Source organism: Hippopotamus amphibius, chromosome 6 (assembly GCF_030028045.1).
Source record: "Hippopotamus amphibius kiboko isolate mHipAmp2 chromosome 6, mHipAmp2.hap2, whole genome shotgun sequence".
In the NCBI taxonomy this organism is placed as follows: Eukaryota; Metazoa; Chordata; class Mammalia; order Artiodactyla; family Hippopotamidae; genus Hippopotamus; species Hippopotamus amphibius.
Window position 1 is genome coordinate 57,067,429 of NC_080191.1, and position 24,077 is coordinate 57,091,505.

Here is a 24,077-nt window from a genome sequence, read left to right on the forward strand (position 1 = left end):
CAGTCAGGGGTTCCTAGGGTGAATTACCTAACCAGTCGGTGCCTTAGTTTGCTCATCTGTATAATGGAGATAATCATAACACGCTACCTAATTATTTAACAAATGTAAAGCACTCAGAGCAATAGTCAACATATAAGTGTTTGTTACATGAGGAAACAAATTTGAAATTCTGAAAATAATAACCACAATATTTGGCACTCAATATTCTACGGGTGGCACGAAAAGAGGGAAGGTCAAGAGCATGTTCGTGAGCTGGAAGAATGTAGTAAATGAGGTGAAAATGGAAAGGATGAAAAAATAAATGAGATACCAGAAGCGTAGACAGAGAAAAGCCATCTATTCAAAGTAAACAACAGAGGGAATGGAAGAGAGCCACTATCTGAAGAAATAATAGCCCCACATTTCCCATAACTAAAAAAAAAAAAAAGTGATGAGACTTCACACTGGAGGGGTTCTCTGAGTGCCAAGCACAATCAGTCTTAAAAAAATTCTCATCATATATTAATGAGATTCAAGAACATAAAAGAGATAAAACTGCAAAAAAGAGAAGGGAAATAATTCATTGTAAGGGAATGAAATCAGAATTTTCCATCAACACCACTGGAGTAAAGAAGAAGGCAGAAGGAATAAAGTGAGCAAAATCCCTTGTAATGGCAAGCCAAAGTCGATACTTCAGAGGTTACTCTCTCAACATACACTAGAAGCATGAAGTAAAGACTTAGATAATGTTACAAATACTGAAAATGACCCCACGAGCAGTAGGAATGAGGTGGGAGAAGAGGAATTGGCATTTTTTATCACAAGGATGAAATTATGTTCAGGAGTTTCTTTGATAAAGATTAAATATATTTTTAGATAACCAAATAAAATAAGCATCTTTGAGCGTCTCTTATGTGTTGGGCTTGGAAGAGTAGCAAGACTCAAATCCTGCCTCTGTGAATTTCTGCACATTAGAGGGAGACAGCATGGAGCAGTGAACAGACCTGGTGTAATACCAGTTCTGTCACTTCAGGGCTTTACAACTTTGTTTAAGGTAGCTGATCTCTGAGGCTTAGTTTGCTCATCTATAATATGGGGATGATGAAAATTTTGTAAACTTACTTAGTTCAGTGCCAAGCCAGTAGCCAGTATTAATGAACGTTAGTCTTCTTATGTATAAGAAGATGTTTAGAAGGATGTTGGTCAAAATGCTATCTCCAGGTGGTAGAGTTCCAGGTTTTCTTTTCTTTGTGCTTTCCTGTATTATTTATTTTTACAATAAACATGCATCATATTTTTTAGATTAAAAATACTTTCTGAAAAATCTATATTTTTAAATAATTAAAAGGAAATTTCAGAAATTTTAATAACTTCATAATAAGAAAAGCCTTTATGAAAAATGGGCACATACACCCACATATATACACCACCAAGGTTAAAATTTGATAGTTTTAGGAACAGCAAAACATGGTGAATAAAGTTAAACAGTAGCAGTATGAGAAGAAATAGCTACAGTATACATTTTAATCTCTGACAAGTCAATAAGAAAACTATGATCCAAAAAATGGGCAAAAAATAAAAACAAACTATAGAAGAGGCAATATAATTGATCAAGAAATACATAAAATTATTTTCAATCTCTAGAGTAATTAGTAAAATGTTAATTGAAATGACAATATTATATATCATTCATAGATTGGTAGATATTTTTAAGTTTTCTAACAGCAATTTTCCATTATCATTTTCTATAGGAAAGTAGGAAAATAATTTAATTTTTCCTCTAGCATAGTTGATCAAAATTATTTATATTTATTAAGACTATAGAAAAATGTCTTTCCATTCTACAAATTTATATTGGGATTGTAATGTAAAATTTTAAGATTGTCAAATGTGGGGAAATTTCCATCAAATTTTTTCCTGTATGAGCTATAAGCTTTGCAAGGAAAATATGTATCATATAAGTAAGATGTGATCTCATATATTAAAATATATGAGTTCACATATAGATATAGTTATCGCTGTGGTACTGCTACAAACTTGTGCTTTCGAAAGCAAGAATTTTGATAAATTCTATTTCAAACAATTGCCATCAGTGTTATAATCTATGAATAATTGCATTTTACATTGTATAATCAAATATAGTCGTGATAGAAAAGAACTACTTTGTTGGATATTGATAAAAATCAAATCCCCCATTTACAAAAATGTATGTCAGGAGATTAGAAGAGTTTTCCACAGAATAGCTCCTGGCTCTGATGTTTTAAAACTCATTTCTCTCCTGTTCACATTCTGATGCATCATGTATAACATATTCACACCCTCTCTCTCAGTCTTTCCCTTGTTCTCTCCCTCTCTTCTTTTCTGGCCCTTTATGTAACTTTTCTCTTCTCTGACTTCAACATTCTTCACATTTTGCATCATACAAAAAGGCAGTCTCATCCACTTGCATGATTGGAATTACCATCTAGAGGCTGATGACATACACAAATTGCTTCGGCTGAACTGCAAACATATATTCAGGTACTTAAGGGTCATTTTTCTTTTGTCCCATAACATACTACACTCAAAATTGAACTGTCTATCAGCACCAAATCTGCTCTTCCTCTCTTCTTTCTCTGTTAAACAATGATATTACCATCTTCTATGCTAGGATTTGGGAGTCATATTTCACCCTTTCTCCTTTACTCCCTATTTCTAAAAATGTAATTCACGTTTTTCTTCCTAATTATCTCAACTCTCCATTTGTCACACCTTCTTCAACGATGCTATTGACTGTTCTGCTGTTACTGATTTGTGATGATGGTGATGGTGGTGGTGGTGGTGGTAAGGAAGCAAGAATAAGCACGCTTTGGGAAGTATCACATTTGAAAAGCCAACAGCAGATTACAGATATCCCAAAGAGAGTTGGAAATGTAGGAATGGAAATTGAGAGACACGTTGTGAGTCAACTACATAGAACGGATAGGTTTAAATCATGGACTGTGAGAGAGTAAAGCAAAGAAAATGGAGGAAACAGTTCTCCTTTAAAAAATATGATTCTGTTGCAACATTCAATATAATGAGAAAACATCTCAATCATGTCCAGGATACCCCCAACATGGGCATCTTTGAAAAGAAGATTAAAAAGCTTTGCACGCCTACCTAGCTTAAGCTACACAGTGGGCTGAGTATATCAGCAATGCACATCCAGAAATATACACAATGCAGTTACAGCACAGAAGGTACATTTCAGTTTTAAATGGAGCCTAGGGAAATGGGGGGAAAAGGTCTCAAACATTTGTACATGTCTCTGTGTTTAGTTTCTTCCACCATAAAAGAAGGTGCTCAGACAGTGTGGTCTTCAAAGCCCCTTTCAGATCTTACTTCTCATCATTCCATGAACTTCTATGACCAAAGTTCTTTTTAATTTGACAAAAAAATGACAAGGCAAAAAGGAATATTGCCTGTTCACTTTTACTTCAAAAGAGACTGGTTCCCTAAAAAAACTTTGTTTCATCTTACCATAAAAAAATAAAATAATCCAAATCCTTCTTCCTCTATTTCAGTTCCATTTACAGGTGCTATCTTATGCTGGGTTCTGTGTTGAATGGATAATTCAATTATACTCATCTTTCACATTATACTTGTATTGAGTGATTATATGCACAAAATCATCACCGGAAGTATAGATGAAATCTTACATTTGTTGCACTAAGTGCAGTAGATAATAATTCTACTGATAGTCTATGCCCTCTAAAAATTTATAATCTACAGTATATGCTTAAGCTTCTTCAAAAGCAATTTTCTAATGCTGACATTGATAGAATAGTTGTATTATATTTTGAAGTTTTCCCTTGTCATCCTTCAATATTAAAGAAATACCTAGGGATGTATCATTATGAGATGTTAGTGGTAATGCACATTTGATTATTATTTATGTTCAAAACTTTCAGATCTTAAAATAAATTTCCTTTTCTCTTAGAACTCCCAAATTTGAAAGCTAGGGTATTTCTAAATTTTAAAAGCCGGGCCTTGAGAATAAAAATAAAACATTGTTATTTATGAAGCAAAAGACTGAGGTAGATGTTCTAATGCTGTTTTTGAAGTAACTTGGTCTAAAGAGATAAAAATCTACATTTCAAGAAACAAAAATCTGAAACCACAGATAAGAATATTTCATCCAATTATAATGGTTTACATACATAGAGGATTGAGCATGGTAATATTTTTCTATAATGCATAAATGTTATTTATCACAGAATACAGGAATCAAGAAAAAAAACATTATTTTTTTCATATAAGCTTCTGATAAGATAAATATCCTGAAGTAAAATTTTCAGAAATCAAATAAAGCGGGAAACAAGCTCTTGCAAAAGGTATAATGCAAAAAACAAAACAAACAAAAAAAAATGTTAAGCAAAGTCTCTTGGCCATAATGGAAGAGTTTCTCCTTTCATTTCCTTCCTTCTGCATTGATGTGTGGCCCTGTTCTCTCCCCATCCTTCACCTCAGTTCCCAATTCTAACAAGAGGATTTGAAGAGCCTTACAAAAATATATGCAATAAAATAAGAAAAACAAAGAAGAAAATAGACAAATCAGAAGCCAAAAGAGAATGAAATGATGAGATTAGCAGGAGACTCAGTACCACAGAAGTATATTAGATTCTAGTGCCTTTAGAATTCTATGCAATTATTAAAAGGAGCCACACATGTTACTTTGATTTTTACTAGCACCAAATGTAAATCAACTAAAAATTCAATCGATTATTCGTTTCATATTTTCTATTTATAAAGTTCATCCATTGCTTCAGGAAAGCAGATTTTTGTCTTTGTTCCATGTGAAGGCTATTTTTTTCATGAATTGTCATTAATGGGACATGGAGTAGGAAGAAAGTAGTAATATAGATAACAAAACAAAACAAAAAAGGTGGGTGTGTATGAAAAGAGAGTACCACTCAACCAAAAAGATGCTGATGGTTCTTACACTCCAGTGACACAGAGTCAGAAAGAGGCAGTTGACCTGTGGAAGGAGGTGCCTCTCTGCTTAATTTCCTGGAAACCTCTCTCTGTCTTCTCTTCTGAGGCAAATTGCAAATAGTCAGTTTCCTGTCTGCGAGGCTCAGAGGTCTGAGAATACTACTCTCTCCTTTTGCTGGTATAATCTCTTTGGAAATTTGGTCACTCAACACATAAAACCACTTTGAAATAAATGTAAATGAAATGTTTTAGAATATCTTATAGCAAAGTGAGAAATCCCTTGTTCCTTTCACTAAATTAGTTGAGGACATAACAGAAAATAATAAACTAATACATGGTCTCTTTCTGTGTTAATATCTAATGAGAATGTATCATAGGTTTTGGTTGTTTTCAACCTCTCTCTCTCTCACTCTCTCTCTCACACACACACACACACACACACACACACACACACACACACACACACATCTTCCTGAGACAACAGAATGGAATGGATAATAAAGAGAGATAGATCCAGGTGAGTACTCATATGTCCACTTGCTTCATCTAAATAATAGCCTGAAATGTAGGCCAAGTACATTTATTTCATTGGATTTATCCAATTAATCATGAGTATTAAAAAATGACACTCTAAAGATGTTTTTTCTCCATCAAAAATGTGAATTTCTCTATGTGAGGGTAAGTGGACATAAAAGTCATGACAGATGTGAAAAAGGTATCTTTCCAAGCACAATGCCGAACATATAAAGGGTTTATTGAATCCTTGAGTTAGACATCTTTCTTTGTCACTGATATTAGCAAAAGAAAAAGAAGAAAAGAAAAAAAACTCCATTTGGCAAAACATCAAAGGGCAGAAAATCAGCACAAAAAGAGGCGAAAATCTTCTGTACATTCCAACTGGTTCTATTGTTAGCTCCTAAAATAAAGAGCAACGTGAAGCACTGATGGGGTACAAAACTGATAAGCTGGATTCTGGAATATGTTCTTCCTCTTTTCAAGCATCCTTGGTCAGTTTTATTTCTGAACAGAGATAGGGTCATCACAGTTCAAGCATTAACTCAAAAACAAAATATAAGAACAACAACAAAAGGTTTACAGAGCCCATCCCATAGGGTATACAAGAGTAATTTATTCAGTGTGGCATCACTTAGCATAAGTTGGTCAAAACTCAGTGATGTTTTGGTAACTGGTATTCGTTGGGGAAATGGCATAAAGAATGGGTCAGAAGATAAATAGGAATTATAACTGCAAAAAAGGAAGGGCACTTACAAACAAAAGGTATCTATGGAGCACAGGAGAATAGGTTAGCTGCCAACAAAATGGGCTTCATGTTGCCTCTTCCCCAACACAGCATCTAGAAGCTCCATACAATCACTCTAGTAGGTCAAGCATTGAAGGTCCTGAGAAGACCGTATTTTGAAAAAAGTAATTACATTGTAACTTATTTGAATTGTATAGCAAATAAGGTACTTGACCATTTAGAACAAATTTTTAAAAATGCATTCTAGGTTCACCTATACCGTTTTTCTCAAAAAGAGACACAGATGCAGAGAATAAACATATGGACACCAAAGGGGGAAAGCGGTGGGTAGGGAGTGGAATGTAGATGTATTTTCTGGTTGTTAGGTCATAAAAATACAGATTAATTTTTATTGTAAAAAAAAATACACACTAGGAAAATTTCCATGGAATGACTAGAAAGGGAAAAGTAGCCTGGCCCACTGCCTAGAGGGGTAGACCCAATTCAGTGGGCACAGCAGAAACAGTCAACAGCAGGAGGGCCTGTTGTCCAGGTGACACACTCTGAGAACGTGTCACCTATCCCTCCCAGTTTGTTTTGCCCATTTTGCTACTAAACTCATCTATGACACTCTAAGAAGTAATAGGTACAAAGGATGGAAAAAGGATTATGTGCTGATATCCAGGAGTTCTACTCAGACCCACCCAGGTAAACTGGACACAAAGGTAATCCCTCTTTCGGCTCACCTCTTTGGCACACTTGCGAACTCTGGTTCGTATACTCCTATAACTTGTAGTGTGACTCTGATCCTTCACGTAACTTACCTGGGGCAATGTTCATACCACCACATCAGAACAGAACAGAATGAAAAGCTCATGTTTCCTGGAGAGCGTGACTTCTTTTCTGATCAGGCTGTCCCTTCAGATTGAAGCCTTTGGAGATATGCTAGAGGCAAGTGGAGTTCCCAAACCTTTAGTCTTGTATAATTCTCTTCCACTTAGTTCAGAAACTGCTGAACCCTCTTTTGTATGTTGCTGTGATTCAAAGTGTGAGTAATTGGGATAAGCATACTGGCTATCTTTAGAGGAAAGTTTTTTGGATAAATGGAGAAAATTAAACAGCATTATTCCTCTAAAATGCCAATTGCAATAGATTTTATAAATAAACATTCACTTTTCCTTTTGTGATGTGGAATCCTAACCTAATTTTGTTTCACAAACATCTCATTCTGAAGAAGGAAAGGATTTTTTTTTTTACTGAAAAAATCATACATCAATAAGTACCTAGTGCTAAGATGAGCCTAAGGAAAGGTTAGAAGTATGATGAGTCATAAACTGACACTAAGGAACCTGATTATTTAACATAAAACATTCTACTAAAGATAAGATGTGAAATGTAAGGTCTGCTGGCTGGGAAGGTGACTAATGTGGTCCAGTGTGCCTTTACATCATTCAGGTCTAGAATCTATGGTGTAGCTAACAAAGTTTTTGGAGGTTTTGAAGATTCTGCTTTGAGGGAGAAATTTCTGCTCATAAACAGCATCAAAAATTTTAAAACTTCTTGAGCATCAAGATGAGTTTTCCTAACATCTTAAAAGTCATGTTTTTAATTTTTGTTTCTTTGTTTGTTTCTGTACTTTGAAGGATTTTACCTAAATTACCTTTTTATGTTTACTATACTTAGAGTCCTCACTAAAATCAAATTGGTTTATCTCCTCAAGTTCAAAGGCTTTCTCTACCTTTTCCCTTTTACATCCTTTAAGGAAGTGAAACTTCTAAAGGAAGTCAAAAGACCCCAAATCTGGAAATGGGGAGCCTTTCTGGAAGTGATGTAAGTTCTATGATTATAGCAGACTAGATTATCAGAATTTTGGAGCTTGAGAAATAATTTGAGCCTATTGGCCCTGGAGGTCCTTGAATCCTCCTTTATAATTTCGGCTTCCTGGTGCTTATTGAAACAAAAAACAAAAAACAAAAAACAAACAAACAAAAAAACTTTCCTGGAACATAGAATTAAGATGCTTAAAAATGAGCCTATAATACTATCCCCTCCAACCAACAGCCATTGGACTGAATGAGTTAGACTCTTAATTTCTTGTGACTGAAAAACAATTAACACAAGCTGAAGTTTGAAAAGAATTTATTACACCATGTAAATAAAAAGTCCAAGGAAGACCTGGCTTTAGGTATGGGTCTCTCTCTCTCTCTCAGTTCCAGATGCTCTAGGTTAAACCCGCTTTCACACAGGCTCTTACAACAACTACATACCTTATATCCTCTCAGGTTTGATTATTTAAAAATAATATACTCTTTCCCTGGAAGTCCCCCCAAAATCTCACTGGCTCTAGTTTAAACTTGAGACCAAAGCTGAGCATTCACTTTAAATCTTTATGCCTTGAGCTAGTAATAGAGCCCATTGCAAAGCACATTGACTGAGAGTGGGAAATGAGTGGTTCTTCAGAGTGAAATTGAGGTCCTGTTACCAACAGTAGAGCAAATAGATGTGGAGTGTCAAAAATATTTGACAGTTTGACAATATATTTGCAAGGTATTCTTCTTGCAATCAGATATAATTTATTATCTCACCTTACCTGTTCATCTCTTCTACTTGGTCATTCTAATTTCTGCAGCTTTGAAGACATATAAGACTTCTAAATACTTATCCCAGAGATAAACATATGACCATGCAAATATTTGTACAAAAATGTTCATAACAGCTAATTTGTAATACCTAAAAAGTGGGTGCAACCCAATTCCCATTAATAGATGAGTGGATAAACGTGTTACGGCATATCCATACAGTGGAATACCACTTGACAATAAAAAGAATGAATTATTGATGCATGCAACAACATGAATAAATCTCAAAATAATTGTGCTGACCAAAAGAAGCTAGACAAAAAAACAATACACATTGGATGATTCTATTTACATAAAATTCTAGAAAATGCAAACTAATCTGTAATCACAGAAAGCATATAGAGATCAGTGATTACCTACAGAACAGTAGGAGTGGGGTCAGGGATAGGAGGGACAAGATAGAAAGATTAAAGAGCTGCACAAGGAAACTTTGGGGAGTAATTGACAGGTTCATTATCTTGATCAAGAGTTGGCATTTTTTGCTGTAAAGGGCCAGATAGTAAATATTTTAGGCTGTGCAAGCCATATAGTCTCTGTGGCAAATACTCAACTCTGCCATTGTATCATCAAAACAGTTATAGATGAGAAGTAATTAAATGGGTGTGAGTGTGTACCAATAGAACTATTTACATAATCAGGTGCATCTTAAATTAGTGTGAAAGCCAATCCCTGCCCTTGGTTATGGTGATGGTTTCAAAAGTGTGTATGTAAAGCAAATTGTACACTTTTACTATATGCCCCCATAAAGTTATTAAATAATAAAAACAAGAAAGACAACCTTAGCTTCCCCATCACAGAGTGGATAAAGTCTAATTTTCTTACCATGGTATATAAGTCCCTCTATGAACTGGCCTCCAAATTCCTCCCCATCAGATTCATTGTCATTCCTGGTGGCATTTTTACTCTTTCAGTGCCAAACACACACATCATGCCTTTTCAACTTTAAGCTTTTGTTCCGGCTTTGTCTCTATCTTGAATGACCTACTCCTACCAACTGTAAGATTAAACTTGTGCAACTGCACTCCCAAGATGTCTTCATTCTTTCCTTGTCTTACCCCTACTATTCCCTTTTCCACATCTCTATGGCCCATAATAGCTTGTATATTTGTGTGTTCATGTGTATGTGTATTCATGTACATATACATACACTCTTGCACAATTACATTGGTTCATAATTTTAACTATATATCTGAAATTTTTCTCTTATGTATTCGAATTAAAATGTACCATTACCCTGTGTCTGGGTACCTGACTGAGTGCTCCCTGGGTCTATTACACCTGGCACATTTTTTAAAAAAGCAAATAAGCCAATAAATCAGTATGGCGGCAATTATTATAACCATTTTACAGATAATAAAACTGATAGGTAGAGAAATTATATATTTAGCCCATAGGCACATGGTTACAAATGGCCAATCTAGTAGTATGAAAGAGATCCTCTGTATCTAATCTCAAATGCTTTCCACTAATCCTAGCAATTGTTTTGGCCTTGGTTTTGGAGGGGTTTGGTTTTGTTTTTTGTTTTTTAGGTTTTGGTTTTTTATTGAAAGCTTAACTGTATTTCACACTGATGGGTTTATTTTTGTCTGACTCTGCCACTGTTCTTCCTTCATCTCCTAGATATACCAAAATGAAGACTGCCACCAATATCTATATTTTCAACCTTGCTCTGGCAGATGCCCTAGCAACCAGTACCCTGCCCTTCCAGAGTGTCAATTACCTAATGGGAACATGGCCATTTGGAACCATCCTCTGCAAGATTGTGATCTCCATAGATTACTATAACATGTTCACCAGCATATTCACCCTCTGCACGATGAGTGTTGATCGCTACATTGCAGTCTGCCATCCCGTCAAGGCCCTGGATTTCCGCACTCCCCGCAATGCCAAGATCGTCAACATCTGCAACTGGATCCTCTCTTCAGCCATTGGTCTGCCTGTGATGTTCATGGCAACAACAAAGTACCGGCAAGGTGAGTAAGGCTGCAGGCCTGAGGGATGGAGAGTATATAGATAGAAATGTTGGTGAAGTCTTGAGCCAAGTAGAATTTATGGAGTGGTCCAGTGCCGTAGTCAAAGTGAAATGTTAATGATTCCTTTTAGCAAAATACTTTTGAATATTTTGAAATAGGAATTTTCCCCTATAATTTTAAGTCCAGTAAACATTTTAAAGAAAAGATAAACCATAATCTATTGGTTCCTGAATTCTCTGGACTTATTTCATCAAAATGATGGGGAAATAAGAACAAAGCTCTTTCAAGAGTAATTAGAGCTTAAACCCAAAGAACATTAAGTGGAGGCTTCTTTTAAAATCTCAAGTGGCGATACAGAAATTAGAAGATGGCAGAGTAGGAGGACGTGTACTCACTCCCTCTTGCAAGAGCACCAGAATTACAACTAACTGCTGAACAATAATCGACAGAAAGACACTGGAACTCACCAAAAAGACACCCCACATCCAGAGACAAAGGAGAAGCGCAGTGAGACAGTAGGAGGGGCACAATCGCATTAAAATCAAATCTCATAAATGCTGGGTGGGTGACTCACAAGCTGGAGAACAGTTATACCACAGAAGTCCACCCACTAAAGTGAGGGTTCTGAGTCCCACGTCAGGCTTCCCAACCTGGGAGTCCAGTAACAGGGGCAGGAATCAGACTTTGAAATCCAGTAGAATTTGATTGCAAGACCTTCACAGGACTGGGGAAACAGAGACTCCACTCTTGGAGGTCATACAAAAAACTGTGCTCACCAGGACCCAGGGGGAAGGAGCAGTGACCCCATAGGAGACTGAACCAGACCTACCTGCTGGTGTTGGAAGGTTGCCTGCAGAGGTGGGGGGGGGGCAGCTGTGGCTCACTGAGAAGACAGGGGCACTGGCAGCAGGGGTTCTGGGAAGTGCTTCTTGGCGTGAACCCTCCCAGAGTCCACCATTAGCCCCACCGAAGAGCCTGTAAGCTCCAGTGCTAGGTAGCCTCAGGCCAAACAACCAAGAAGGTGGGAAAACAGCCCCACCCATTGGCAGACAAGCAGATTACAGTCTTACAGAGCTCCACCCACCCAGCCCTACCCACCATCAGTCCCTCCCATCAGGAAGCATACACGAGCCTCCTAGACAGCTTCCTCCACAAGAGGGCAGACAGAATCAAGCAGTATCAGCAGTATTTCATCTTGTGGAACTGAAAACCACAGCCACAGAAAGATAGAGAAAATGAAAAGGCAGAAGACTTTGTACCAGATGAAGGGACAGGTTAAAACCTCAGAAAAACAACTAAATGAAGAGGAGACAAGCACCCTTCCAGAAAAAGAATTCAGAATAATGATGGTGAAGATGCTCCAGGACTTTGAAAAAAGATTGGATGCAAAGATTGAGAAGTTGCAAGAAAAGTTTACCAAAGACCTAGAAGAATTAAAGAGCAAACAAACAGAGATATGCAACACAATAACTGAAATGAACAATGCACTGGAAGGAACCAATAGCAGATGAACTGAGGCAGAAGGGCGAATAAGTGACCTGGAAGACAGAATGGTGATCATCACTGATGCAGAAAAGAATAAAGAAAAAAGAATGAAAAGAGCTGAAGACAGCCTGAGAGACCTCTGGGACAATGTTAAACACATCAACATTCGCATTATAGGGTCCCAGAAGGAGAAGAGAGAGAGAAAGGACCTGCGAAGATATTGGAAGAGATTATAGTTGAAAACTTCCCTACCATGGGAAAGGAAATAGCTACCCAAGTCCAGGAAGTGCAGAGAGTCCCAGGCAGGATAAACCCAAGGAGAAACATGCCAAGACATATAGTAGTCAAACTGACAAAAATTAAAGTCAGAGAAAAGTTATTAAAAGCAACAAGGGAAAAATGACAAATAACATACAAGGGAACTCCCATAAGGTTCACAGCTGATTTCTCAGCAGAAACTCTGCAAGCCAGAAGGGAGTGGCATGATATATTTCAAGTGATGAAAGGGAAGACCCTACAACCAAGAATACGCTACCCAGCAAGGATCTCATTCAAATTTGAGGGAGAAATCAAAAGCTTTACAGACAAGCAACAACTAAGAGAATTCAGCACCACAAAACCAGCACTACAACAAATGCTAAAGGAACTTCTCTAAGTGGGAAACTTAAGAGAAAAAAAGGACCTACAAAAACAAAAACAAAGCAATTAAGAACATGGTAATAGGAACATACATATCGATAATTACCTTGAATGTAAATAGACTAAATGCACCAACCAAAAGACACAGACTGGCTGAATGCATACAAAAACAAGACCCATATATATGCTGTCTCCAAGAGACCCCCTTCAGACCTAGGGACACATACAGATGGAAAGTGAGGGGATGGAAAAAGATATTCCATGCAAATGGAAATCAAAAGAAAGCTGGAGTAACAATATTCATACCAGATAAAATAGACTTTAAAATAAAAAATGTTACAAAGGACAAGAAAGGACACTACGTAAAGATTAAGGGATCAATCCAAGAAAAAGAGATAACAATTATAAGTATATATGCACCCATTATAGGAGCACCTCAATACATAAGGCAAATGCTAACAACTATGAAAGAGCAAATTGACAGTAACACAATAATAGACAGGGACTTTAACACCCCACTTACACCAATGGGCAGATTATTCACACAGAAAATTGATAAGGAAACACAAGCTTTAAATGACACAATAAATCAGCTTGATTTAATTGATACCTATAGGACATTATATCCAAAAATAGCAGATTACATGTTCTTCTCAAGTGCACACGGAACATGTTCCAGGATAGATCACATTTTGGGTCACAAATCAAGCCTTGGTAAATTCAAGAAAATTGAAATCATATCAAGCATCTTTTCCAACCACAACGCTATGAGATTAGAAATCAATTACAGGGGAAAAACTGTAAAAAACACAAACACATGGAGGCTAAACAATAAGCTACTAAATAACCAACAGATCACTGAAGAAATCAAATAGGAAATCAAAAAATACCTAGAGACAAATGACAATGAAAACACAATGATCCAAAACCCATGGGATCCAGCAAAAGCAATTCTAAGAGGGAAGTTTATAGCAATACAATCCTACCTCAAGAAACAAGAAAGATCCCAAATAAACAATCTAACCTTACACCTATAGAAATTAGAGAAAGAAGAGCAAACAAAACCCAAAGTTAGTAGATGGAGAGAAATCATAAAGATCAGAGCAGAAATAAATGAAATAGAAACACAGAAAACAAGAGCAAAAATCAATAAAACTAAAAGCTGGTTCTTTGAGAAGATACATAAAATCAATAAACCTCTAGCAAGATTCATCAAGAAAAAGACGGAGAGGACTCAAATCAATAAAATTAGAAATGAATCAGGAGAGGTTACAACAGACACCACAGAAATAAAAAGCACCATAAGAAACTACTACAAGCAACTATATGCCAATAAATTGGACAACCTGGATGAAATAGACAGATTCTTAGAAGGTATAGCATTCCAAGACTGAATCAGGAAGAAATAGAAAATATGAACAGACCAATCACGAGTAATGAAATTGAAACTGTGATTAAAAATCTCCAACAAACAAAAGGCCAGGACCAGATGGATTCACAGGTGAATTTTATCAAACATTTAGGGACGAGCTAACACACATCCTTCTCAAACTCTTCCAAAAAACTGCAGAGGAAGTGACACTCCCAAACTCATTTTATGAGGCTTCCATCACCCTGATACCAAAACCAGACAAAAATACTACAAAAAAAGAAAATTACAGACCAATATCACTGATGAATTTAGATGCAAAAATCCTCAACAAAATACTAGCCAACAGAATCCAACAACACATTAAAAGGATCATACACCATGATCAAGTTGGTTTATCCCTGGAATGCAAGGATTCTTCAATATATGCAAATCAATCAATGTGATACACCATATTAACAAATTGAAGGATAAAAATCACATGATCATCTCAATAGATGCAGAAAAAGCTTTTGACAAAATTCAACACCCATTTATGATAAAAACTCTCCAGAAGGTGGACATAGAGGGAACCTACCTCAATATAACAAAGGCCATATATGACAAATCCACAGCAAACACACTTCTCAATGGTGAAAAACTGAAAGCATTCCCTCTAAGATCAGGAACAAGACAAGGATGTCCACTCTCGCCACTACTATTCAACATAGTTTTGGAAGTCCTTGCCACAGCAATCAGAGAAGAGAAATAAATAAAAGGAATCCAAATTGGAAAAGAAAAAGTAAAACTGTCACTGTTCACAGATGACATGATATTATACATAGAAAATCCTAAAGATGCCACCAGAAAACTACTTGAGATAATCAATGAATTCGGTAAAGTTGCAGGATACAAAATTAACACACAGAAATCTCTTGCGTTTCTATACACCAACAATGAAGGTCAGAAAGAGAAATTAAGGAAACAATCCCATTCACCATTGCAACAAAAAGAATAAAATACCTAGGAATAAACCTAACTAAGGAGGTTAAAAACCTGTACTCAGAAAACTATAAGACACTAATGAAAGAAATCAAAGATGACACAAACAGATGGAGGGACATACCATGTTCTTGGATTGGAAGAATCCACGTTGTGAAAATGACTATGCTACCAAAAACAATTTACAGATTCAATGCAATCCCAATCAAATTACCAATGGCATTTTTCACAGAACAAGAACAAGAAATTTTACGATTTGTGTGGAAACACAAAAGACCTCGAATAGCCAAAGCAATCTTGAGAAGGAAAGATCGAGTTGGTGGAATCAGGCTTCCTGACTTCAGGTTATACTACAAGGCTACACTACAAGGCTACAGTGATCAAGACAGTATGGTACTGACACAAAAACAGAAATATAGATCAATAGAACAGAATAGAAAGCCCAGAGATAAACTACGGTCAACTAATCTATGACAAAGGAGGCAAGGATATACAATGGAGAAAAGGCAGCCGCTTCAATAAGTGGTGCTGGGAAAACCAGACAGCTACATGTAAAAGAATGAAATTAGAACACTCCTTAACACAATACACAAAAATAAACTCCAAATGGATTAAAGACCTAAATGTAAGGCCAGACGCTATAAAACTCCTAGAGGAAAGCATAAGAACACTCTTCAACATAAATAACAGCAAGATCTTTTTTTATCCACCCCCTAGAATAATGGAAATAAAAACAAAAATAAATAAGTGGGACCTAATGAATCTTCAAAGCTTCAGCACAGCAAAGGAAACTATAAGCAAGACGAAAAGACAACCCTCAGAATGGGAGAAAATATTTGCAAATGAATCAACAAAGGATTAATCTCTGAAATATATAAACAGTTCATCCAGCTCAATATCAAAAAAATAAACAACCCAATCAAAAAATGGGCAGAAGACCTCAATAGGCATTTCTCCAAAGAAGACATACAGATGGCCAAGAGGCATATGAAAAGCTGCTCAACATCACTAATTATTAGAGAAATGCAAATCAAAACGACAATGAGGTATCACCTCACACCGGTTAGAATGGGCATCATCAGAAAATCTACAAACAGTAAATGCTGGAGAGGGTGTGGAGAAAAGGGAATGCTCTTGCACTGTTGGTGTGAATGTAAATTGATACAGCCACTATGGAGAACAGTATGGAGGTTCCTTGCAAAACTAAAAATAGAGTTACCTTATGACCCAGCAATCCCACTGCTGGGCATATACCCAGAGAACACCATAATTCAAAAAGACACATGCACTCCAATGTTCATTGCAGCACTGTTTACAATAGCCAGGACATGGAAGCAACCTAAATGTCCATCCACAGAGGAGTGGATAAAGATGGATACAATGGAATATTACTCAGCTGTAAAAAGCAATGAAACTGGGACATTTGTAGAGCTACGGATGGACCTAGAGACTGCCATACAGAGTGAAGTGAGTCAGAAAGACAAAAACAAATATCATATATTAACACATATATGCGAACTATAGAAAAATGGTACAAGTCAACTGGTTTGCAAGGCAGAAATAGAGACACAGATGTAAAGAACAAACATGTGGACACCAAGTGGGGAAAGCGGGGAGGGTTGGGGGGGGATGAATTGGGAGATTGAGATACCAAACTGTACTTTCTAAATATATTCAGTTTATTGTCTGTTAACTGTATCTCAATAAAAGTTCTTTAAAAAAAATCTCAAATGGCTGCTTACATGACAAATCTATCTTTTTAGACCTCATATCAGAATGATAAACCACCCATCAAAAAGTGGAGTTTAGGGAATCCCCTGGTGGTCCAGTGGTAAGGACTCATCGCTTTCAACTGCAGCAGCCCAAGTCTGGGAACTAAGATCCTGCAAGCCACATAGGTGGAAAAAAAAAATGGAGTGAAGACGTTAGCTGAAAAATCCTATAGAAGCAAGAGAGTAGCACAGACATATATATACTACCAACTGTAGACAGCCAGTGGGAAGTTGTTGTATAACAAAGGGAGTTCAACTCGAGGATGGAAGATGCCTTAGAGGACTGGGACGAGGTGGGTGGGGGGGACTCAAGGGAGGGTGGGGGGGGAGTCAAGGGAGGGAGGGAATACGGGGATATGTGTATAAAAACAGATGATTGAACTTGGTGTATCCCCCAAAAAATAATAAATAAAATTATTTTTTAAAAATCCTATAGAATCCAGACAGTGATTATATTTTTAAATAAAAGATGCAGCTCATGGTGAGAGATCCGTAATTGTTGACTGAATGAAAGCTTAATGTCCTCAAAGTGGACAACCAAGTGACATATTTGGAAAAACAACTCTCCTTGAAAATCAACAGAGAGCTCAGTTTCTTCAAAGATTCCTTTAAATCTTCCTTTCCTGGCTTGTGTAGTAATAGCCATAAGCTAACTCAGATCAAGGCTATAAATTGGAAAGCAAAATGTTAATAGTAACACCTAATGACATCATTAAATGTTGCTGCTAATTCTTCCTTATAATTCTTTTCTTCTAGGTTCCATAGATTGTACATTAACATTTTCTCACCCAACCTGGTACTGGGAAAACCTGCTGAAAATCTGTGTTTTCATCTTTGCCTTCATCATGCCTGTCCTCATCATTACAGTGTGTTATGGACTGATGATCTTACGCCTCAAGAGTGTCCGCATGCTCTCTGGCTCCAAAGAAAAGGATAGGAACCTGCGAAGAATCACCAGGATGGTGCTGGTGGTTGTGGCTGTGTTCATTGTCTGCTGGACTCCCATTCACATTTACGTCATCATTAAAGCCTTGATCACAATCCCAGAAACTACTTTCCAGACTGTTTCCTGGCACTTCTGCATTGCTCTGGGTTATACAAACAGCTGCCTGAATCCAGTGCTTTATGCATTTCTGGATGAAAACTTCAAACGATGCTTCAGAGAGTTCTGTATCCCAACTTCCTCGACCATTGAGCAGCAAAACTCCACTCGAATTCGTCAGAACACCAGAGATCATCCCTCCACGGCCAATACAGTGGATAGGACTAATCATCAGGTATGCAGCTGGGGATGACATAAATTATTGAGCTTTTTTAACCCAAGATTTGAATCCATTGAAAGTGGATCATAACTAGGGAATTGAGGACAAGGAGGGAGGAAGGAGGAGAGAAAATTATGATCATTGTAACAGAGAGGCACTTCATTACATGCACTGAGCTCTATGTATTTGATACATATTCATTTAGATATAGAGAAATCCCAATTATAAATCATGAATCTGTTGAAAATCTACTATCTTCACAGCCTTTTCTTCTATGATAAGGTAATGACTTCAGCCCATTGTGGAAGTGATCCTAATCTAGAGTTCTCATTTCCCTAATATTAATAGTTTCATGCATATCACTCCAAAGTCCCTGTCACTTCTCAAAAATCAGTTCTGCTCTGGTTCTGCGGTTACAGAGAAAGTGTCAGCACTTTGCCCACTATGGTGATGGGTGACAATGTTCCCAGCAACTCGGTGTCACAGCAAAGGACAAAAGAGAATTAAATGGCCCCTCCTTAACTTTAAGTCATTGATCTGTAAATGTTTATACCTGAACTATAGAGCAAACATCAAACCTATTACTTATTAGAACTAATTTACTTTTATAAGTACTTTACAGCCATCATACATACCAGTTAAGGTTAATATCATGAGGAATGACTATTTGTTGAAAGATACATTCCTACGCATAGGAGAGTACAGATGGGAGCTGCACAGAAGATGCAAGGTTTACACACAACAGAATAATCACATGAGAAATCATAACAGAGGAAAGAGGAAAAAAATCTATCTAAGTTAATATTGCCTTGTTAAGCCACTGGTTTGGAAAATTTGGAGTCTGACTTGTAAAGTAAATCAGTCACTTAATTATTAAAATTAATTTAAGTGAGTAAATTTCAGAATGATGGTGCCAGCATCCAAAAATCCCAGCCCGTGTAATTTCATAACATAGACCTCAAATTCAAACTCCCTGTGAAAATAAATCCTCATGTCAGAATCTTAGATAAATTTTCTAGGGTCAAGGGGCTGAACTGTGGGGACAGATGGCTCCATAAAAATGACCAGGAAGTCAACTGGAGGAGCCAGAGGGAGAGCCTGGTTCCCTTAAGATGCAGCTGCTTCCTCTCTACTTACTCTTCACTGCCACCCCCTCGCTGTCCCCTGTGACTCCCACTACCGCCACCCAACCCAGCCAGGCTCACCCCTTCTAATTGACCACAGGACTAATGTAATATGGCCCAGATGGATCTGCCACAGGGGCATTAATCCTCATACCCTGATATTAAATAATGCCAAAATGAAAACCCAGGAACTTGCAAGCCCCAGGGAGTATGAGGTAATGATGACAGCCCTACTTCCAACCAAAGGGAAATTATTAACTTATTGTGTCTCACTTCTAATTCCATTTCAGAAAGGAAAGCCAGAAAGAAATGTTTTTCTACTCTGCTCCTTTATTTTTTTTTCGCATCAAGACTTCTAAGCCTGCTCCTTTTACTAAGCAGCTCTCCTTCTCAGTGACTGCGGAAATCTTGTGAATAACTTAAAGAGGGTAGGGATTTAAACAGATTTTTCTCTAAACTGAGGATAAGACATTAAAGAATGCAGTTTAAAACTCTCAGTCCTAAACTAAGATTAAAATATTTTACATCGGAGCAAAACAATGGCCATTATAAAGGATTGGTTCTCTCTCCTTAATCACCTGTTTATATGGTCCCTCCCCTTTCAGGCACTTTGGGATGTGGCTGTTGGTATTGTACCCTGGACCGCTGCCAAGGCCTCTTGCCACATCCAATCCTCTCAGCATCCTTCACTTGCCTTGCTCTCCTGGAAATACAGCTCCCTGCCTGTCTGGTGGAGCATTTTTCCTGAGTTCAGCATGAATGTCCTTCAGCTGCCCTGACACTGCCCTTGACTCCCCTCCAAATCCAGCGTTTTCACATTAAGGTGGCTCTTGCACAGCCAGAGAGAGGAGAAAGGTAGCTAATTGGGGAAGCTCTGTTCTAAGTAACTAAAAGGTTTGCTTTAAAAATACATCCAATTAGGGCTTATCTTCATTGCTGCCTCTATGAAGAAGCATCAGTGTCAGATAACAGCAGAAGCACATTAGCCCTGGAATTGGCTGCTTTCCCAAAATGCCCTGCTGGGAGAGCTGGACACAGAAGAAAGGCTGTCAGGAAAAGAGGAAAAGACACTCTGACATATTTGAAAATTAAGATAAATCAAAGATCCCTTTCACTAATCTCCACTGATGTGTCATCATTAGAATCAAGGCAGTTACACACAGACATCTGGAACAATACATAAGCCTTTGGTGATCATTTCAAAACTATATCAAAACAAAAAAATATATATCAAAATAATAAAATTATTTAAGGGAAAAATCAGAGAGTTTATGGCTGTGTCTATAGGACATGAGTGATTAGTTTACAAATTCACTATCTGACAGAGAGTTCTGGTTTTGGTTTTTTTTTTTTTCTTTTTGTTTTTAAGTCATGAACCATCATGTTAGGAAACAAAGCTAATTGGATTTGCATTAACTGTTTAACTGCTGTCTGTACCATTGTAGACGTTTATGTCCTGCCTATGTATTTGTATTTTCTCCAAGAAATATATTATACTATGTATGTCACATCACAAGCACATTAGTCAACTTCATATTCTGCAGATCAGAGATCCAATATCAAACCTTCCCAGGGTGTCTGTATTCTGACAACTGTACACTGAGACCATGTCCACACAACGCAAAGTCAAGTGGAGAGTTGGCAGTTATCAAGGTAATTTGATCATATAAGAAAATTATGTGCCCAAAATAAACTTTGAGTCATACATAGGTAAGGGCTACTTGGTCAGCTTTTGCTGCATAACAAATTCCAAAATTTAATGACTGAAAGCAACCATTTATTTAGTTTACAATTCTATAGATCAGTAATTTGGGCTGGGCGGGGCTGGGCTGTGCTAGACAGTTCTTCCAGTCTTAGCTGGGCTCACTCTGTGGTCAGTAGCAGCAGCTCTATCAGCTGACAGGCAGCTGATCTAGGGTGGCCATAGCAAGAATGGCTAGCTCCACACGGATCCTCATCTTCCATCATCCCGTTAACCCAGGCTTGTTCTCATGGTGATCACAGGTTCCAGATTCAAAGGTTGAGGAAAGACTCCACCTACTGATGTTAAGAGCTGCAGTAATGTTGTAAAGGGGTGTGGATGTAGGAGGGGAGTCATTGTGGCCACTTTTGCTAACCATCTACAGTAGGCATATGGTGCATGGGACAAGCAAGCCATAGCTTCCTGAGAGCACAAACCATGGCTACCTTGCTCCTTCTTGTATCTCCAGTATCTGCCCAGCACAGTAAAAGTTACTCCAAAAATATCTATTGAATAAATGAATTACTGAAGGGCTCTTGTTATTTCAGGAGATATGGAAGGTGTAGGAATGACCCCTTTCTTGCAACTGACTTACAAGATAAGGGATTATATGATACCCTGACATTATTTCAGGCTCACCCTTCAGTAAGAGGAAACTATTCACAGGAGAGATTCTTCATTTTTTTCTCTCCAGCCTTTAGTCTTCTGATCCAAAGTTATACTTTTCAAAAATTTTCTTACATTTGTGCTTGTCTTCTAATTTTATTTTTAATGAGTGCTATTGATAAAGAGGTCAAGAACCAGACTCAGTGTCCTAAAGAGGTCGTGCCCTGGCTCAATGTGGAAAAAAAAAAAAAAAAAAAGATGATCTCATATTCTTTCATGCCTTGCAGGGTCCAGCCTACTGCTTCAGCTGCAGTGCTCTGTGCCTGGTTTACGTTCAGCTTGTTGTCCTTATGTTTTCTAAATCTTTGGTAGGTAGACTTAGGCATAGGCATTCATTTTCCATCTGGTCTCATTGCAATTTAATTTCTTTGTACATGTAAAAATTAATTTATTTGTACCGGGTTGTTGTCCTCATTGGATTCCCCTTGGCTTCGAAGCACTTTCATCATTTCCTCAACCAGTCCAGGTCCAACTCAGACCTGATTTGCTGGCCACTACTGACCTGCCTTCTCCACTTGGTTTCCACTTTGATCACATTCTGTGATGCATTTTTGTTTTGATACCTAGACTATTTTTTAATGTATAACATTATATGGGAAAAGAAAACTCTATTATGTCAGTCATGTTATTATTTAAAGAGTTTGTATTAACTATAACCATAATAATAATGCTATCTTGCTCTTATATGATAGCATGCAAATTAAAAAGTGCTTTTATCACATCAGCTTCCTATAATAACGCTAATGGGCAAACATGAAAAAAAAAATGTTCAAGGAGGTTAAATGATTATACAAGATCAAACCACCAGTAAGAGGCAGAACCCAGACAAGCATCTAGACTTCTCACATTAATCCAAAGTTTTTCTCTGCTATCCCACACAATACCACTTTGCACTCAAATGTTAGCATATGGTCTCAGGCAGAGGATCTCAAACTTTACTGTGAATTCCAGAAAGTGTAACTTTTGAGGAACTCTAAGAAAGTCTGGTTCATTGAGTCAAGGTAGGGTGAAATAATCTGAATTTTGAACAAAACACTAAACTGAAAACTGATTTAAAATGTAACTTCACCCAAATGCTACCAAAGTTACTGTTTTTTCTAACCTAAGTAACCCATTCAGTCAAGCTGATTGATACTAATTTTTTTCACCAAATGAATCTTGGATTTAGCAAAATAGCACAGTCATCTTGTGACAAAGACTTAACTTTCTAATATATCAATCAGCAAGTCTTATAGGACAAAGTAATGTAACAATGATAAAGCTAATATTATGGTACCTCCTGCTAACTCTTCATCAATATGGCAAGCCCATTCCTAAACCTTGGGTTACTATTTTTTAAGCAGTTTCTTGACATTTTAATCAAAGTAGCAGGTCAAGAAATGAGGAGATGCTTTGCATTTGTATTAACGACAAAGCTATATTATCCCCAGCTAAACTAAAAGCAGAAGCCTAATTTGTCAAATAACTCTCAAAAGTTGGCTCTCAATTCTTTTACAAGACATCTGTGGAGAAACAATTTGAGAAAGAAAAGCATTTCAATTCCATAACAAAAGCCCCAAATGAGGATAGCTCACAAAATTACCAGGCTTGACCACATTAATGCATATTTTGTAAATGAGGCCAAAGCAGCTATTTTTTCAATTCTTTGTTTTAAAAAGAAAACAGCTCCAATAGGAATGTGTGTGTGTGAGAGAGAGTGTGTGTACACATGAATGATATAGGTGTACCTCTATGCATGTGTGGTACTAGAGTATGTTTAAAATGAATAATCCCTTTTATAAATAGCAGAAAAACTTGATATGTTTCTGTAAATCCGCTACAATCTGGGATGAGAAAATATGGTTTACTTGGAAATATGTTTATTGCCACAAAATATTTAACTGTTAGTAATAAAGTACCTAAATAGACATTTCTCCAAAGAAGACATACAGATGGCTAACAGGCACATGGAAAGACGTTCAATATCACTAAGTATCAGAGAAATGCAAATTAAAACAACAATGAGGTATCATCTCACACAAGTCAGAATGACCATCATTAAAAAGCCTACAAATAATAAATGCCAGAAAGGGTATGGAGATAAAGGAACCCTCCTATACTGTTGGTTGGGATGTAAAATGGTGCAGCCACTATAGAGAACGGTACGGAGGTTCCTTAAAAAACTAAAAATAGAGTTACCATATGATCCTGCAATCCCGCTCCTGGGCATATATACCCAGACAAAATTAATTCCAAAAGATACATGGACCCC

At 37.2% G+C, this 24,077-nt stretch overlaps 1 protein-coding gene across 1 annotated transcript in view; it reads left to right on the forward strand.

The window, feature by feature from the left end:
- The window catches only part of OPRM1 (opioid receptor mu 1), an 84,944-nt gene that overhangs the window by 26,215 nt on the left and 34,652 nt on the right, over positions 1 to 24,077 (forward strand). The window contains exons 2-3 of the mRNA XM_057737765.1: positions 10,435 to 10,787; positions 17,790 to 18,310. Coding sequence (XP_057593748.1) covers positions 10,435 to 10,787; positions 17,790 to 18,310 — 874 coding nt within the window. The remainder of the gene's footprint in view (positions 1 to 10,434; positions 10,788 to 17,789; positions 18,311 to 24,077) is intronic.